The sequence below is a fragment of the Phascolarctos cinereus genome, unplaced genomic scaffold (genome assembly GCF_003287225.1).
Source record: "Phascolarctos cinereus isolate Bilbo 61053 unplaced genomic scaffold, phaCin_HiC Scaffold_726;HRSCAF=1367, whole genome shotgun sequence".
NCBI classification, from domain to species: domain Eukaryota; kingdom Metazoa; phylum Chordata; class Mammalia; order Diprotodontia; family Phascolarctidae; genus Phascolarctos; species Phascolarctos cinereus.
This window is the reverse complement of record NW_027556098.1, coordinates 306,961,935-306,981,530: the sequence shown is the minus strand read 5'-3', so window position 1 is coordinate 306,981,530 and position 19,596 is coordinate 306,961,935. Positions and strand designations below refer to the sequence as shown.

General features: G+C 40.0%; 2 protein-coding genes across 6 annotated transcripts in view; one reads left to right on the top strand and one right to left on the bottom strand.

The window, feature by feature from the left end:
• The window catches only part of USP28 (ubiquitin specific peptidase 28), a 68,375-nt gene extending 62,385 nt beyond the window's left edge, over window positions 1–5,990 (top strand). For all 5 annotated transcript variants that reach the window (XM_020989740.2, XM_020989741.2, XM_020989739.2 and 2 more), the window contains 3 exons: window positions 592–715; window positions 3,384–3,579; window positions 4,808–5,990. In XM_020989740.2, the coding sequence (XP_020845399.1) occupies window positions 592–715; window positions 3,384–3,579; window positions 4,808–4,983 (496 nt within the window). In that variant the 3' untranslated portion in view covers window positions 4,984–5,990. The remainder of the gene's footprint in view (window positions 1–591; window positions 716–3,383; window positions 3,580–4,807) is intronic.
• Window positions 5,991–14,758: 8,768 nt separating this feature from the next.
• Window positions 14,759–15,587, bottom strand: CLDN25 (claudin 25). Its single transcript, XM_020989744.2, is given in 2 exon segments — window positions 14,759–15,302; window positions 15,305–15,587. Coding segments are annotated over 2 exon segments (687 nt in total). The 3' UTR covers window positions 14,759–14,898.
• Window positions 15,588–19,596: the final 4,009 nt, after the last annotated feature.

Here is a 19,596-nt window from a genome sequence, read left to right as displayed (position 1 = left end):
ATACTTGGAATCGTCACCCATGAATGTCCTGCCTAGCAGCTCTGCATCTCTTCCCCATTCGAGGTGACACTGGCACTTTTGGTCTCTTAATTCTGGACATCAGGAGTAACTCAACATGTCACAAATGCTCTCTCTTCTCTCTCCTCACCTATTAGTAGATAAGGCTGGACGTACTTTGCCTTCACTAACTGATCAAACTGGCTGTGATACATCCCAGGCTTTCTTTATAATAACTGAGAGTAAACTTAGAGAGTAAATCGTAAAATACTATATCTGGATAAGACCTTAGAAATCACCGAGTCAAAGTCCTTCATTTTACAGAAGAAGAAACTGAAGGGTAGTAATTTTCTTAAGGTTATAACTACTTCATGGCAGAGCCAGGACTAGGAACCAGGTCTCTTGACTTCTAGTCCAATGTTATTTCCTTTTACTCCGTGTTGCTTCCCTTTCTACTACTCTCCTTCCCTCTCCCTCCCTCCTCAAAAGACAAACAAACCAAAACCTGGTCATTTATCTGAGTTTTTGTAAAGTTTAAGTTTTAGATAAGGAGACATTGAGCATTTCAGTCATTAGTTCTCCATCATCTTCTAGGTGCCATGAAGCCCTTTCCTACTTGGTGTATGCATACCAGAGTAACGCAGCCCTGCTAATGAAGGGGCCTAGCAGAGGAGTGGAGGAATCAGTGATTGCTTTGTATCGAAGAAAATGCCTTCTGGTTTGTATTGTTTTTGGTTGTGAGGCTTTGAGATTATTATTATTTTTTTAACTTTTGACATTTCTGTTCCCTGCAAAAAGAAAAAAGTATTATAAAATAACAACTGTCTTCCTTGTAGATTTTAGACTTTCTCAAAAGATTCTCTCTGCATAAGAAACAATTTATTTTTATGTGTTCAGACTTGCTTTTCCATCTCCCCTCTGTACCTAAGACAAGATGAGAGCGCATTCATACCTATTAATTTAATGGCCTTTTCTCAATCCCTATTTTTCTTGACCTCTCTGCAACGTTTGACACTATTCTTCATCCTCTTCTCCTTGATACTCTCTTCTCTCTGGGGTTTCATGACAATGCTTTCTCCTGGTTCTCCTACCTGTCCCACTGCTCCTTTTCTAATCTCGTTAGATGATCCCTCAGGGTGCACTCTTCTCACTCTATTCTATTTCACTTGTTGATTTCATCAGCTCTCATGGTTTCCATTATCTTTATATAGATGACTCATAGGCCTGCTTGTTCAGCCCTAACGTCTCTCCTAATCTCCTCACAACTCCCTATTGGATATCTCCAACTAGATGTCTTTTAGACATCTTAAATTCAACATATCCAAAACTGAGCTCATTATCTTTCCTCCAGAACCCTCCCCTCTTCCTGTTAAAGGTACCACCATCTTCTCAGTCACCCAGGCTCACAATCTAGGTGTCATCCTCAGCTCCGCATTCTTACTTCCCTGTATCCAGTCATTTGTCAAGTCCAGTAGTTTCTACTTTCATAACATCTCTGGAGTAGGCTCCCTTTTTGCTTCTTGTACTGCCACCACCCTGGTGTAGGCCCTCATCACCTTATGCCTGGACTATTGCAGTGGCCTGCCAGTGGGTCTGCCTGCCTCAAGTCTCTCCCCACTAATCCATCTTCAGGTGTCATATTGATCTTCTTGAAGTGTAAGCTTGACCATATTGCCTTCAGTATTCAAGCAACGCCAGGGATTCCTTTTTAACTCCAAGATCAAATATAAAATTCTGTATTTGTTTTTTAAAGCCCTTCATAACCTAGCTCCTTTCTACCTTTCTTGTCTTCTTACATGCTCTTTTCTTCTATATTCTCTGTGATCCAGTGACTCTGGCCTTCTTGCTGTTCTTCTCACAAGATACTCCCGACACTGAGTGTTTTTATTTCCTGCACCCATGCCTGTAACTCATCTCTGCCTCCTGGCTTTCCTGGATTCTTTCAAGTCTTCACTAAAATCCCACCTTGTATAAGAAGCCTTTCTTGATCCCTCTTAATCTTAGGGCCTTTCCTCTGAGATGATCTCTAATTTATCCTTTCTTTATCTTGTATGTTCATAGTTGTCTGCATGTTTTTTCCCCCATTAGATTGTGAGCTCCTTGTGAGCGGGGATTGTTTTTTCCCTTTCTTTGTATCCCCAGTACTTGGCACAATGCTTGGCACAGAAGTGATTCATAAATATTTGTTGACATGTTGACAATTTATTGAAATGACCAAAAGGATTGCTTCTGGGCTACTTCCCTATTTTTAAATGTGTACCTTAACAGCCTGGTCAAGATAGTGGACATTGGACTAGAGCAAGAGTTCTCAAAGTGTGGTCTTGAGAGACCTAGGGGTTCCCAAGACCCTTTTGGGGGTCCTCAAAGTCAAAACTGTTTTTTATAATAATAATAATAATAATACTGAGGTGTTTTATTTCCAGTATGGTAAATATTGATAGATACAACTTATTTAACAAAAGCTCTTTGAGATGTCCTCAATAATTGTAAAGAATGTAATGGGGTCCCCTTTGCAGAGGTAGGAGGTCTACAAGAGTTGAGCATCATACATGTGTTTAGACTTTTTTATCTATGGAGCAGTTAAGTGGATTCTTTCCTTTCCCTTTTTCTTGCTTTAAAAAATACTATTATTTGGGATGTCTTTTTTGGAAGGCGGATAGATTGAGGCAATATATGGTGATATAAAAAACAAAACATGTTAGTAAAACTTAAGAAAAAGAAGAAAAATGTAAAGGGATTCTAATGCCAAAAAGCTTGAGAATCATTGCACTAGAGTAAGTTGTAGTGACTGGTTGGAAGCATTAAACTCTTAAATCAGTCCTGCTGCTCTGCCTGTGTCATGTGGCATAAAAGATGCATCTCCAATCCAGGCTTCTTTTGAATTCAGCAGCTATAAAAAAAAATTTCCTCTTTCCCCAAAAGGTGCTTGTCATTAAGAGAAATCTAAAAATGCTTGCTAATTGATTACTCTCAATTCAGTTGCATTTTCTAGTACCTTGGCAGATTTTTCCTTAACATGAAGGAGGTCAGCCTTTCTTCTGCTGATGCCTTCTTAATAAATTAAATAAAAGAGGGTATTAAGTGGTGAGATCTATCCATCCATTGAGCTTTCTGATTTTACTTGAACTTTTGAATCCAGTGTAGCTATTATTTGAACACTTGGGAGTTGAGATACAGGTCTTTATTGAACTGATAGATCTGAATTTTTAAAGAGGCACAGTCATTTTTCTCAAGCATGGAATGTAAATGTTTGCTTGAGCCCTTCAGATTAAGAGGGTACCTTTTCTCTATGTGTGGTACATTTGATGATCTGAGGCCTTGAAGAGATGGTTCAGACTTTTGTTCATTGATGTTTAACTTCTTCCTGTCTTGTCTTTTAACTGTAGAAACTGAACAGTATGGCAGCTTCTCTGTTTGAAACCAATGAGGAGCTCAACGTGACTGAAGGCATCAATGTCATGAATGAGTTGATCATTCCCTGCATTCATCTCATCATAAATAATGACATCTCGAAGGATGACTTGGCTGCTATTGAGATCATGAGGAACCACTGGTGCTCTTACCTTGGGCAGGATATTGCTGGTAGGTTGTTTTTTAGCTCTCCATCTGATTTCTAGAAGCAGTTAAGGCTTCCAAGGTCAGTGAGATGACCTTCATTTACCCTTGGCAAGAATACCAGGTTTGTTTTCAAGTATCTAACTGCCAGGGTCTGGACTCCTCTGAAATTGAACAGTTCTGTGAATTAAATGCTCCATATTATCAGCTATAAAGGATACTAAAATATAATACACAAGCTTGACCCCTGAGTTTACAGGTGCCTGTGCCCAGAAACATTATCTGGAAGTTAAAAACTGAAATCAGTTCCTACTGTGATGAGTTCAAGAAGAATAAGTTAGTAAAGGGACTCTCCCCTTCCCTCAGTTCTGTCTTGGAGTTTTAGAGGGAGGGCAGAAATCTTGCCATCTTTAGCAGAGCTGGGGAAGACTGATGTATGGGGGGAAAGGCTCACCCAGTTTGATGCTATTTTGTAAATGTAAAAGACATTGAATTGACCTTATCAATTATATGGAAGTACCTTATTATGAATTGTAATGATTAGAAACTATTTTTTCCCATGCCTTCAGATGTCATTCAAGTTATATGTGATATAGCTTTACTTAGGTTCCTCTGTGTGAATGAATACACAATGATACATTTTAATCATTTGAAAGAAGACAGTATGAAGTATGACATTTATGGTGCAGAATATGAGATCTATTAAATTGTAAAATGAAGAATGAGGGATCTGGTCTGTAAGACTGGTTGTAAAATAGGAGTGTTTTTTTCCGGGGAATGGAGGAAGGGGAAGCAAGAAGTTAGGGTTCTTTTGTGTTTGGAAAGTAAGTTTTTGCTCTGAGATTGGCCCAAGGTAGATGTTATTTAACTTCAGAGAGCCAGCTGCTCCCTTCCAAAAAGCAAAAAGCACTTGGAGCTTTGACTCTATGCTTGTGTTGTTAGGTACCTCACTGGCTCTTTGGAGATCTCACAGTAGAATCACTAGTCCAGGGGTAGGGATCCTTGAGGCCATATGTGGCCTTCAAAGTCCTCAAGTGCAGCCCTTTGACTGAGTCCAGACTTCAGAGAACAAATCCCTTTAATAAAAGGATTCGTTCTGTAAGACGGATTCAGTCAAAAGACTGCACCCAAGGACCTAGAAGGCTACATATGTCCTGGAGGCCACAGGTCCCCATTCCTGCACTAGTCTGTTGTCTCTCCATCAGAGTTACTCTTTTTTGGCTGTTGATTTAACCACTAACTCTTCCCTCCACAGAAAACCTCCAGCTGAGGCTTGGGGAGTTTCTCCCCAGGCTTTTAGATCCCTCTGCGGAAATCATAGTCTTGAAAGAGCCTCCAACCATCCGCCCCAACTCCCCCTATGATCTCTGTAGCAGGTTTGCTGCAGTCATGGAGTCCATCCAGGGGGCTTCAGCTGTGACGGTGAAGTAAGCCTCTTACTGCTCATGGCCCAACGTGGTCTCTGGTCACCCAAGTGCTGCACAGAAGCATGTTGTCACAGTTTTCACCTCAGGGAGGGAAATAGTTGGACAAGTGAGATTTGGATCCAAACCCAACTGTACTGTGTTTGTAGCGGATTAAAAGCAATATTGCACTTTTAGGTACACAGTTTTAAGAGCTATTCTACAGCAAGGGGCACAGCTTCTTACAGGGGACTTCACATGCCCCTTGTATATACAAAAATGCTTGGGCTTGTCTGAGTCACTTGCCACTTTTTTTTAATGTCCTCCAGGCATAAATGTTTTTGACAGCAAAGTAGAAGAGTGATTCAGAGCCTAACTCAGATGAGCAGCTACCAGTTATTTTATCAAATACGCACAGTAGACACCTTTAAAATTCTTTATTGCAAGAGATAGGAAAAAAAAAACCACATGCCAATGTTCTGTCAGGAGGTGTCAGGGTTGGGTTGCTGAAGAGCCATTGGCCTCTAGGTGTAGGGTAGCACATGGAGCTACTGTGCATGTCACTGAGATCACTGGAAAGTCATAAAGGGAGGATGCCTCCTTATTTTTTTTTCCCTTTTTTTATTTTGTGAAATAAGTCAGAAAACCTCACACTTGGCTCCGATTGAATGAAAGAGACAAAAACATTGATGACTATGTGGAACAGCATTTAAAGCTTGACTACCCACAATAGTATTTTGATGATAGTTTACCATTTAGAGATTTTCTAGCATCTGGAAATATTTTACTTACTGATATCAATAGTAGGTGTCCAGGGTGGATGCAAGCACAAATGAACATTTTTATCTTTTTTTTTTTTCTAAAGAATGGGGATTGTGGAAGAAAAAATTCCTAGTTGACCATTTTTTAAAGTCCCCTGTTTGGGTATTGTGTTTTAACCAAATTGTAAGGATAAAATGGCTAAGAGATGGGAGGGAAGAACACTTGATACAACTATGCAGATTTTATAAATGTGCAATAAAAGCATTTGTTTTACTTCTAGTGTGTAATGTTTCCTTTGCATTTTTGAACCTAGAGTTCATCAGTTCTCTAGCTTTTGGGTCTCAAAATCCCTTTACACTCTTAAAAATTATTGAGGATTCCTAACCCCCCAATCCCCCCAAATGTTTTTTTAACTAGCCATATAGTTTATTAAAAGTAACCATTAATACAAACAAAAATATACTATTTCAACAATGTATTTGGCAGTGAGAAAGGTCATAGCCAACATCACTTCACACCAATAGCTGTAACTTCTGAGTCCTCCAACATGCTAGAGTGAGTTCTTTCAGGTTGGAAGTTGAAATTAATAAGGAATTCTCCACAGAATAAAATCAAAAATCTCTTCTCTCAAAATGTATCTTTAGATTCTCTTAAAGGTTACAGTTACCTCTTCAAGTCCCCAGTAGTGAATTTTAAAAAATATTTTCTTTGTTCTCTTTTTTTAAATTTTCTTCTTTAAGTAGTATTTTATTTCCAATTACATGTAAAGAAAGTTTTCAGTATTCACTTTTATAAGATTTTGAGTTCCAAACTTTTTTCTTCCCCCCTTCATTCTCCCTTTCCGAAGATGGCAAGCAGTCTGATATAGGTTTCCATGTACGATCATATTAAACGTATTTCCACATTAGTGGTGATGTGAAAAAAGAATCAGAACAAAAGGAAAAACCAAGAGAAAGAAAAAAAAACCAAAAAAAGGTGAAAATAGCATGCTTTGATCTGCATTCAGACTCTATTAGTTCTTTCTCTGAATGTGGATAGTAGTTTCCATCATGAGTCTTTTAGAATTGTCTTAGATCACAAAAAATGTTTTTGTTTATGTGTGTTATATCTACCAATATTTACTATATTAGAAATTAAAACACCTTAGTATTATTATGAAAATAATTTTGACCTTGAGAACCTCCTGAAAAGGTCTCAGGGACCCCAGAGATCCCTAGACTACACTTTGAGAACCTCTACCATAGATGTGGTCTGAGTTACCATGTTCTAAAGAATCAATAAATATTTGTACTTACTATATTTCAGTTAGCTTTCTTGCCTTTTAAAGCATCAAGCAAATTAAGATGATAAAGAAAGGTGGATAAAGAGGGCATACAGGAGACACAAGGGAAAACCAGTTCCTCTGAAGAAAAAACACCTAGCACCCTGAATCTCCTCGGCTTTATTCTCTTGTCTATTTTTCTTTAATGTGTTGATTTATGACAGCTGTCAAAGCTGAGTTTTCTAGTGTGCTTTCCAGCTGATCACCAAAGTAATTGTAAGCCATTCCCTACATAGACAGGACATGGTGGTGTTTTAAAAGCTCATTGTCAAGCGGATTTTTCATAGCAATTGATCGATTTTCTTATCTCACTTTGCCTTTCTCTTTGAACCATTTTTTATATTGAACCCACTCTGCCACCATTTGTTTTCAACTTAGAAAAGAACAAGGAATTCTATAATGGATCTTTCCCATAAAACAGTGGTTTCTTGGCCCTACTATTAGAAGAGGCTAGAGATGGTCACCTGTTTCAGCATTCTTGGTGCATCCATAGTGAACATGGAATTTAGGCATTCTCTTTGTATCCCATATATATGCACACATCCTGCCACCAGAGGGTGTTCAGAGTACTGATTTGCTAGTCTCTTTTTCTTAGGTTTTTCTAGTAATGCTGAGACTAGAATCAATTTCTGATTTCAGTCCCATGCTCTCTATGTTATAACACAGTTACCTACCTGAGGCTGATTCCACAAGGCATTTCTCAGCTTAGTGAACATTGTGTGAGACTTTTCTTTACTCACCAGAGGTTCTTTTTTTTTTTTACTTAATAGTATTTTTTTCTAATTACATGTAAAAGATAGTTTTCAGCATTCATTTTTGTAAGATTTTGAGTTCCAAATTTTTCTTCCTTTCTTCCCTACGCCTCCCTAAGACAGCAAGCAATCTGATATAGGTTATACATGTACAGTCACATTAAACATATTTCTATATTAGCCACATTGTGAAAAAGAATCAGAATAAAAGAAAAAAAACAAAGAAAAAACAAAAAAAGGTGAAAATAGTGTGCTTCAATCTGCTTTCAGAATCTATAGTTCTTTCTCTGGATGTGGATAGCATTTTCCATCACGAGTCTTTTGGAATTGTCTTGGATCATTGTATTGCTGAGAAGAGCTAAGTCATATCAAAGTTGGTCATCTCACAACATTGCTGTTACTGTGTACAACTTTCTCCTGGTTCTGCTCACTTTACTCAGCATCAGTCCATAAAAGTCTTTCCAGGTTTTTCTGAAGTCTGCTTGCTCATCATTTCTTATAGCACAATAGTATTCCATTACATTCACATACCACAATTTGTTCAGCCATTCCCCAATTGATGGACATCCCCTCAGTTTTTTCAATCTTTGCCACCATAGAAAGAGCTGCTATAAATACTTTTGTACATGTGAGTCCTTTTCCCATTTGTATGATACAAACCTGGTAGTGGTATTGCTGATTCAAAGGGTATGCAATTTTATAGCCTTTTGGGCATAATTCCGAATTGCTTAGAAGTTCTTTCTAAGACTGAACTGAAATATTTCCTTCAGCTCCTTCCTTCTCTAAAAAGTTACCTTTAAACCCAGGGATGGGGAAATTGAGTGATAGGCTTCCTTGTGTCATAGATGTCACGAGTTGTACTGTCATAACCTGACCTGATCCTTTTGCCATCATTTCCCCTACTTAAAGAGACTGTGTGTAATTTTTTTTAAGGGAAAGCAAAAAAGCATCCCCACATCCCCCCAAAATAGATTGATAGGTTGTAGTTTTTTATTCTCTTGACTCAACATGGTTCTTTCTTTACTCTTTTGACCCTTCTCACCTTCCTGACTTAAAAAAAACATACTCAAACCACACTTAGGAAATTAGCCAGAGATACCTTGGTTACCACGTCTGGTTACTAAAGTACTTTCCACCTGTAGGTGGCAGAATAATCCCTGAAAGGAAGAAAACAAAAACAAAAGAACAACAAACAACAACAAACATTTGAAAGCTCAAATCTCTCCTCCTTTGATAGGTGACCTTGTTTATATTCCACTCATACAAGGACCCGGCAGTTGTAGGGTCCTTGTATAAATTCAACAAGTCTGCTGTTGTGTGTCCTTGTATAAACCTAGTAAGTCTTGGTAAAGCAAGATTAAGCTCTCCCTCTACTTCTTCTTTTGGTAGGACTGCCTCTGAACTATGTTTAATAAGGCTGGTATATTGTGATGGCTTGGGAAGTACAGAGGAATGATATTCCCATGTTAATTTTGCAGTAGTCTCTTGCCGTGCGTGCCCAGAACAAGTTACATAGTCTCTCTGAGCCTATCTACCACATAGGGTTCTTGTAGGGTTAGCAGTTTGTAAACTTTAAACCTGCTATATGAATCGGTATAAGCATGTCCTGTTGAGCAGTGGATCAAATGCCCATGGATAGTGTTTCCAGTGTTGAACCTTTTGGGTTCTCAGTGTGGTGCAGTAGAAAGAGTGTTGGATTTGGAGTCAGAAGACCTGGGTTGAAATCCCAGTTGTGCTATTTAATGCCTGTGCAACTTCAGACCCATTTCTTCCTGTTTCTGGACCTCAGTTTCCTCATCTGTAAATTGAGGTGATTGGACTAGTTCTCTAAAGTCTCTAAATTCTTTGGTCTCATGATTCTGGCACATTCACCAGTATGTATCTGGCTGAGAATGGAAGGGTCGTTAAGCATGATAGGTGAGCATTTTGTTGGTGGATTACAGTAAATTATCCTTGATTTTTCAAAAACTAGATGAGATGTGATGGGTAGAGAGAGAAAAGGGAATCAGTTACCCAGGGAATATTCATTAAGCTCCTACCATGTCAGGCACCGGGGATACAAGTACAAATAATTAAGCTCCCTAATTGCAGGTGGCTTAGTTTTGTTGGTAGAACAAGCACATATAAAAATATGCACAAGATAAAGTTGAATACAAATGTATACAAAGTAGTTGAATGGAGGGTATGGGAAGGTGAGCAGTGTTAGTTGTGGGTATCAAGAAAGGCTTCATGCAGAAGATGGTATTTGAGCTGCATTTTAAAGGAAAAGGGGAGCTTATGAGTAGAAGTAATGAGGGGGTACATTCCAGGTGTATGGAGCCAGCCAGTGCAGAAGTGTAGAGATGGGAGATGGGGTGCTGTATATGAGGAACAGCAGGCCAGTTTGCAGGAGGAAGAGTAGTGTCCAATAAAGCTTGGAAAAATAGGTTGTAGCTGTAATGTGTAGAGCTTTAAAAGCTAAACAGAGGAGTTTCTATTTTATCTTAAGAGGCAATGGGAAGCCACCAGAATTTATTGACCATAGGGGGGTCATGTAGTTAGATTTGTGTATAAGAAGAATTATTTGGCAGCAGAATGTAGGGGTGGACTGGCAAGAAGAAAGACAAGTCAGGGACACCATTTAGGAGGCAAGATGTGATGAGGGCCTTAACTAAAGCTCAAAACTGCAGGACTAGAGAGAAGGGGTTGGCTGCAAGAGATGTAAAGATAGAAATGACAAAATTTGGCTACTAATTGGATATGTGGGATACAAGGAGAATGAGGAGTGGAGGATAATGCTGAGGTTAAGAGACTGGAGGGATGGCAGTGCCTGAAGTAGAAGTATGGAAATTTAGAAGAGGAGAGGTTTTAGAGAGGAAAGTGCTCTCCTGGGACTCTCCCAGACCTATTCTACCTGCTATTCATGCTGCCTTGACAGGATATGGGGAGAATGTTTTCATCTTCAGTTATTATTTGAGTATCCAGGGTATAGAATTCTTTGTGAGGTGCTTTAGAATTTATCTTTTCATATCTTTTTCATCAAACATCTATTAAATACTCAATGACTACTCTAATTTGGAGAGACTTTTAGGAGAGAGAGTCCCATAAATACTTTACCTCATCATAAACTGCTTGAGTGACAGCTTGACTTTTTCCAGCAATAAACTGGGGCTGTAACACATATTTCTGCTTAATTATGTGATGTCCTTTTTTAAAGTGATAGATGACATATAATTAGTTGTGAAACTTCTGTGACACATCTTCAGATAAAATCCATTAGACTGTGAGCTCCTTGAGGGCAGGGACTGTCTTCTGCCTCTTTTTGTATCCCTAGCTTAGCCCATTGCGTGGCTTGTAGTAGGCACTTGTATGCTTATCGACTGACTAACTAAAATTTAGACAGTCTATGCCTTCGAGGGGCTCAGAATCAAAAGTAGTTCAGTGAGGATAGCAGTTTCATTAATACAAACAATATTGCAAGGTGAATACTCTGTAAACAGGAAAGCTAGTTCTGTCGGGAAATTGAGGCACATCTAGCGTGCCTATACATAATAGTACAGTGTTTGATTTATAGTCCCAGAGTACCTTGGGGCTGGTGAGGCCATCTGTCCTCTCTTTAGGTAGGACTGCCTCTAAGCCTGTCCAAATAGAGGAAAGGTTTAATTTTTGTTTTAGACATTTAAAATATGAACATTTTTTAAACAACAAACTCTCCAGACAATAAGTATTTATTAAGCACTTGCCATGTAGCAGACATTGTACTAGGCACTGGAACATAGGTACAGTGAATTAAAACAATCCCCACTCTCAACTAGTTTGGATGTTGCATACTGTCAGGATGTCTTACTTTTTAGATTTTACAGATTAAACCCATGACATCAGTGGAGATAAATAGTAAGCGTGGTGTTGAGAAAGGACTGAATTGGCAGTCAAGATTCTGAAGTTGTAGTCACAGATCTACCCCTAACTTTGTGGAACAACTCCCTCCAAATCTCTGAAGCCCTCCTTTGTTGATCTGTAAAATTTGGGGTGATAGGGTTGGACTAGATTGCCTCTAAGGTTCCTTCCATCCGTTTCCTCTTTTATTCTCTTGCATTTTTGACATATGCTGGTACTTAAACATTCACATTCGGTTGATGGCACCTATTACGACCCCTGGGTGAATTACACTCTGCTCAGGGTGGAGTCTACAGTCATGGAACATGGTGCTCTTCCTTTAAATGAGGTAAGTATGAATGGTTTCTGCTACCTCTGCCATAATGTCAGAAATAGCCCTCTGTAGTAGAGCTCTACCTGGCCAACACCCTGTGCACTAGACTTTTCTGACCCTCTCTTCAGCATCTGAATGTTTCTATCCTATGTCCTATTTTCAGGAAATCCAGAGGTAATCTCGTAAATAAGCTACGCCATTGGGATATTGTGAATTTTGATAGAGGCTTTATGGATATGATGCCTTAACACAAAGGAGTCACTTTAACTGTGGGAGTTTCAAACATCCAAGAAGGTCTTTTGCCCCTCAAATTCTAGAGTGTAGTTGTCTACCGACCCATAGGACTAGCCCTATATACATGATTAAAAACATTCTGTCAAAGAGGCAGCTAAATTATGCATTAGGTAGAGTGCTGGGCCTAGAGTCAGGAAAACCTGAGTCCAAATCTGACCTCAGACACTTAATAGCTTTGTGACCCTGGGCATGCATGTCACTTAACCTTTGCCTGCTTCAGTTTCCTCAGCTGTAAAATGGAGATAGTAATAGCACCTGCCTCCTAGGATTATTGTGAGGATCAAATAAGATAATATTTTCAAAGTGTATAGCACAGTATCTGGCACATAGTAGGCACTCTATAAATGTTTATTGTCTTCCTTGTTCCTTCCTTCCTTCCTTCCTTCCTTCCTTCCTTCCTTCCTTCCTTCCTTCCTTCCTTCCTTCCTTCCTTCCTTCCTTCCTGTTAATGAGAAGATAATTTCCAAGTTCCCATCTGATTTAGCATAATATATATATATATATATATACACAGAAGGGATCTTAGCAGTCACAGGATCATAGCATTTGAGCTGAAAGAGTCATCTAGTCCAACTCCCTCATTGTACAGTTAAGGAAAACTCAGGACACAGAGAGATTAAGTGACTTGTCCAAGTTCACATAGGTAATTCATGCCCGAGCAGGGATATGAACCCAGGATTCAGGGCAGGCACTCTTTTCATTGTACTTGCGGATGCTTCTATAATTCTTTGATTCTGTTTTTCTACGATGCAATCCCTCAGTCCTTATGGCTAACATCACCTTCTTACAGCACCTAGCATGGCATCTGACACATAGTAGTTACTAAAATAAATTCATTGAGTTGAAATGTATGTTGTTTTTCCTCCTTTCCCTTTATGATATTACTACAGACCTATTCCCCCAATATTCATCCATACGGAAAGACAATAGCCTCTTCACAAAAAAGAAACTTTAATCACAAAGTATTTTGCTCCAAGTCCACAAGAGCAGACAGAGTTGATTTTAAAGGCTCAAGGACTGGCTCCCTTGTCATTTCTCTATGTCTTTTCAGTTGCAGGTGGGTTAGAAACAGCATCAGTTGCATCTGAGCTCCTAAATCTCTTTGAAGTTAGGCAGCACCCTGGAGTAGAAGAGCTCATCCTTTTTCAGGAAGGGATACAGTTTTGGGAATGCTGGCTCTGTTTTCTCTCCCTTGTGTTCCCTGTGATGCATAACATAAGGAAAACAATGTTTGCTTAACAAGTCTTTGGTATTCACTTCTCTTTACTGAGATTAAACTGTGATCTCATGTTTGTGATAGAACAAATCTCAGCTGCTGGGAGTGGGGGTGGTGATGCTGCAAACATAAGATTAGGGTGAGGACTGAAAGGCCCACAGCAGGAACAGGTGAACTACTGGGTAACAAAGACCCTGTTTAGGACCCAACACTAATCACCAGGTTTTTCCAAAGGTCATTTTATGCTGCTGCTTCTAAGTGCTTAGTTTGTGGCAATATATAATCCATCCTGCTGTATTTCTCTAATCCAGAAATCTGTGAAGGGGTGGTTGCTGGGGAGAGGTTGATTTTAGACCCTGAGAGCTTAGATTTCATCTGCTTCCTAGAGTTCCCAGTGGGGCTGGATGCAACTGTCTTTTGCAGACCCCATTGAAGATGTCAATAAGTTAGTAGTAGGGGCGTGTCCTGCCACAGCCAAGAAGATAGATAGGATGTTGGAATTCCCTACCCCTTGTAGAGAGGATTGGTTTTCCTTTAGGATGAAGAGTCTTATCACAGATGTAAGGGATTGTTTATTCAGTGAAAGACATATTCTATAATAGGATGCTATAGCCCACAGGTTTAGAGATGATCACTAAAACAAGTTATGTTTCTGAGGAGCAGATGGTCCCCTTCATGAGACATCTCCCCTATGTCCACATTGCTGTTGACTGCTTAGAACAAGCCTCTTTGGGAAAGCACCCACATCATTTATGAGTTCCCCAGGTCTCCTTACTGGCAAGGTTGGACACAGTTCTACAGAAGACAGTCTTGGCTGGTTTAGTAGGCCCAGCTGTAGCATCAGAATGTAACAGACACATAAGATTTTTTTTTTCTTAAATGTTGAAACAGCAAAGTCATGCTTCATTTACCTCTTCAAATTGTACGTGTTTCAGGTGAAGAGAAAAGAATCACAGATTTAAAGCTAGAAAGGACCTTAAAATTCTTCCAGCCCAACATCTTCATTTTACAAGTGAGAAAGCCTAAGGCCCAGACAAACTGAGTGACTTACCCAAAGTCCCACAGGTAATAAAAAAGGGCAGAACTGGGATCTGCCTACAAACCCAGAATTCTTCCCCCTGTACCATGCTGCCTCATTTCCAACTTTCTGGAGAAGGGGAAGTTTTTCATTGGGGCAACATGTCACTTCCAGATGTCTGAAGTGTCTGCTTTGGTTTTGCTTTCTACAGAACCCAAAAGAGTTAATCCTTAGTAAATGAGAGAAGCACATGAACACCACCATCACCACCACCACCACCAGAAGCAAGGTTAAACCAATCAGGATTAATGGGGAGGCAGGGATAAGAAAGCATTTCTAATTCTCCTTGCATTCTTTACGCTAGCAGTTTCACCCTAATTAAGATCTAGCCCTAGATTACCAGGTCTCTGTGTCTTGGAGGTGGGTGGAAGAACCTATCCGACATCTCAGCTGGACCCCCTGTTGGAAGGGCTAGTGGACAGGCATTAGGAGGTGCAGGCGGTTCATCCTTTGCCAGCCAGGCCGAGCAGATCAAGAGTAGTCCACTAACTGCTAGAAAAACTCCTGCAACCCAGCCCAGAAAGAGGGCTTCTCCAAACTCCCACCGAGGCACAATGTCAGGGATGTGTTCATCCCAGAAATCCTGGACAGTGCTATAGGCCACCCAAGAAACAGGGAAAAGAGTCGAGGCTGCGGCTACCTCCACCAGCACCCCTGCGAGGAATCGTAGCCACTTCTTCAGTCCCCAGCTGACCCCCTGCAGCTGGAAGCAATCAGAACCAAGGCTGGAGAGAGAAGCCCCAGGAAGCCCAGTCCGTTGGAGGCCAACATGAGGATCCTGGATGCTCGGAACTCCTGAGGCAGAGCCAAGAAGGATTCAAAAGTCTTGCATACTATAGCCCCTTCCTCCTGGATCACACAGACCTCCCAGAGCCCCATGCTCCAGTTCTCCATTTCATTCAGCTCCAAGTTGAGATTCTTCCACAGAGGAACAGCTGTGGTGACACAAGAGCAGATCCATCCAAGGAGAGAGAGAAGCAGTGCCCCCAGCTGTATTTTTCCATTAAAATTCCAGGCCATGGTCTCTCACCCCAGGGAGGGAGGGAGGGAAGGAGGGAGGACAGGGTACTGGTATTTGGGATTTCTCTATGGCTGGCCAGCAGGGCAGGGCTCCCCAGGGACCAAAGCAGAGCAGAAAGAAGCTGTTGCTCATTAACACTTGGTGAGCTGCCTGGTCTTAGTCTTCCAGGAAGCAGCAGAGGCCGGTGGCATAAGCCTGGCAGCTTTGGGACTAATAGGCGTGCCCAAGGTTATGGGAACAGGTTAGGGGGGCGGGGAGGAGGGAATCCCATGAAACAGAAAGAAGCCAAATAGCAAGGGGCAGATGATACTGTGTGTGCTTTAAACTTTTAAAGGTTAAAATCTCCCTCCTCCCGACACAAATCATTAATATACCAGCAGCTACATTCTCCCCACCTAAACTCTCATCAGTTGCTGGGGCAGCATCTACTTGTGGGTGGTGAAGTACTCACCTTCTCCTGCCCCATTCTATCACCCCTCATTTCTATCACTGTTTGCAGCGGCCATTTGGGCAGAGAAGTAATCACCAAGGCAGGACAAATTCCTCTGGCCCCTGCACCTTCCCATCAGTGACCCAGCAAAAGGATCCTCCATCTTTGAGGCAAGTATAGGTAAAAACCTGGAATTTTATGCTGAAAAAAAAGTTTGATCTGGTCAATTTTATTAATACTTGGAAAAAAATATCACTATCATTTTCCAGTGCCTCCTCCACTCCATCCCCAAAGAGAATCTTCCCTTGTATCAAAGTACAGTCAAATAACATAAATCAACACATTGGCTATTTAAAGTAAATACTTCATTCTGAACCTATAATCTACCACCTTTCTGCTGAGAGGGGACACAAACTTCACCATCTGTCCTCTGAGATCACAGAATTGATCAGTGTTTTAAAGTCTTTCACTGTTTTCCTGTGAGCTCTGTGAGAGGAAGAATTGTTTTTTTTCTTTTCTTTACCTTTTTTTGTGTCCCCAAAACTTAGCCCAGTCCCTGGCACATAGTAGGTGTTTAATAAGTGCTAGTCGACTAACTGTCTGACATGATTGTAGACAGCATGTAAGGTGTTCTGGCTTATACACTAATCTATATTCAGATTTTCCCCCTATAAACTCTGTGAGGTACTTGAAGATAGAAGCAAATGTGTTATCTTCAGAAGGGAAAAGGAAGAATTAAAGAGAAAAGAGAATACATTTAATTGAGCCATATTAATAGTGCTAATGTCATGAGGATTTAGATCTAGGATGGACTTTAAAGGTTCTCTGGTCACTCAATCAATAAGCATTTGTTAAGCATCTACTGGGTGCCAGACACTATGCTAAGTGATGTGGGCACAAAGCAACTCAAAAGACAGCCTGACCCTTTATTTACAGATGAGGAAATTGAGACACAGAAAGGTCATATGATGTCCCCAAGATCACACCGACAAGTAAATAGCATTCAGGATTAAAAAAAAATCAGGTTATCTGATTCCAAATCATGTGATATGAGATAGCATGATATGGTGGGAAGAATCTTGGGATAGGCGTTAGGAGACTAGGGTTCTAGTTTAAGTTCTGTCCCTAAGATCTCTTCTGCCGCCAAGAGTCTGTGAAAACCTTCCATTTTTAAAGCACCTTAGAACTCTGAAGAGTTATAAAAAGGATGCTGAAAGACTTTTTTTTTTAACTGTAAGTAACAATTGTTTTCATAAAATCTTGGAAGAGAAGATGTAGAAACTGCCACATGGACAGGTAGTCCAGAGTTTTATGTTAGAACTCCGAAGAATTGTGAATAGAGGTTACTGGTCTGATCAGCCCCAGTCAGACACATTGTACCTTGACCCCAACATAGTCATGGTCCTCTTGGAGAATGAAGGACAATAACCAACCAATCATCTGAAGAACTGTTGTCAAAGAGGGACTAGCTTTGTGCTTGAGGGGTAGGAAAGCTGGGAGCAATGAACGGAAGCTGCAGCAGATTTCAGCCTAATATATGGAAAAAACTACTGAACATTTAAAACTGCCTACAGAGAGAGTGAGTTGCATCAATAAATAATGGATTTCTTCTCCCTCTGGGTCTTCAAGTATAGTCTGGAGGATTTACTACTTTGTCTGGGATGACTGAAGAGCCAATTCCTGTTTAGGTGTGGTTTGGGTGATAGCCTCTGAGGTCCTTTCCAGCCCTTAGATTCTGGGCTTTTGTGATGGCTGATTTCAGATAAGTATGTATTTTAAAGTATTCTGGGGTAGAGTGGTTTGCATTTAAGTCGGCCATTCAGGAAAAAGAAAATCCTGTTAGGATCACAGATCTAGAATTCTAATGGACCTTACATGCCAATTGACTCTCCTTTTAAAAATGAAATTTAATTTTTTTCAATTACCAAAAAAATCTATTTTCCTCTCTTACCACTATCCCTTCCTCCCATTAAAAAGAAAGAAAAACAAAACCCTTGTAACAAATATGAATAGTCAAAACAAATTCCCATATGAGTCATGTTCTAAAATAGATGTCACATTCTGCACCCTGAGTCTATTACCTCTCTGCTAGGAGGTGGGCAAATGCTTCATCCCTCTGGGGTCATTGTCGGTCATTGCACTGATCAGTTTTTCAAAGTTGTTTGTTGTTATAGTGTAAATTGTTCTGTGGTTCTGCTCAGTCCACTCTACATCAGCTTATATAAGTTTTTGCAAGTTTCCCTGAAATTGCTCCTTTTGTTAATACTATTAGTAGTAACAACAACAGCAAGTATCATTATCATTATCATCATCATCATCATCATCATCATTATAGAGACTGGGTCTTCCCCTATCTTGTTCAGAACAGCCACATATAGGTTCAATTCCATTGCTGATTGCCACAAAATCTTTGACATGCTCCATTTTAGAACTGTGCAGATTTGCTTCTCCTTATGCACCATATATTTTAGTTTCAGAATCAGTAGTGTAGACGCCAGATCAGCTTTAGCCCTACTGAAGCTCGAAACTCTGGATCGCTCCATCAGCCTCAGCCTGCTTGCAACAAAATTACAGACCTGTCTGTGCCTGTTGTAGAACACTTGGTCCCTTTGTTATTTCTTACAGCACAATAGTATTCTATTACAAAAATAGCATTCCATTTCATTTATATACCATAAGTTTTTCAATCATTCTCTATTTCATAGGTACTGCCTTAGTTTTCAGTTCTTTGCCACTACAAAAAAGATCTACTATAAATATTTGTCACATATAGATCTTCTCTTCCCTCATTCTTCACTCTCATTGGGGTAAAGGCCTGATAATGGCATTGCTGGGTCAAAAGGTATGGACAGTTTGGTAACTTTTTTGGAAATCCCTGGGTTTTTTGAGTGATCACCAGGTTCTGGAAATTAATCATTTTTCAGGTAGGAGATTCTGGCTCCCTCTCCTGGCCATTCAGAGGTACTGCATTATAAGCATCAGCCATTTGAATTCATGGCAAATTTTAAAAAATTAAATTAGATTTAAAAATTAGATTGAAATATATGTTTATATGATAATAATAATAATTTCATAGCTGGAAATGGTAACCTAGTTATTTTACGGATGAAGAAAATGATCCCCAGAGAGATGAAGTGATTTGTTTAAAGTTACACAAGTAGTGACAGAGTCAATATTCAAATTTAGTCTTTCCATTCCAAGTCCAGCCCTTTTCCCTCTGTGCCATGATTTTGATATGAAGAGGTATTCCATGATGGACCAAGTAATGGCAGGATCAAAGTCAAATTTAGAGGTAGAAAAGAGAGAAAAGTATCTAGGGCTAGGCCTGGCTTTATAAGAACATGCATCCACACAGACTATTGTGATTTCTTAGGGAAGCTTAATCAATTCAGATCAAAGAGTCCATCAGTCTACCACCCATTGCCGAAGAGCAGACTCTCAGAATGGGAAGGGTCTGAGGCTGTATAATCTAAGCCTATACTGGGACAGGAATCTGTTCTATACCATTTTACTCTTTTTCAGTCATATCTGACTTTTTCTGATCTCATTTGAGATTTTCTTGGCACAGATACTGGAGT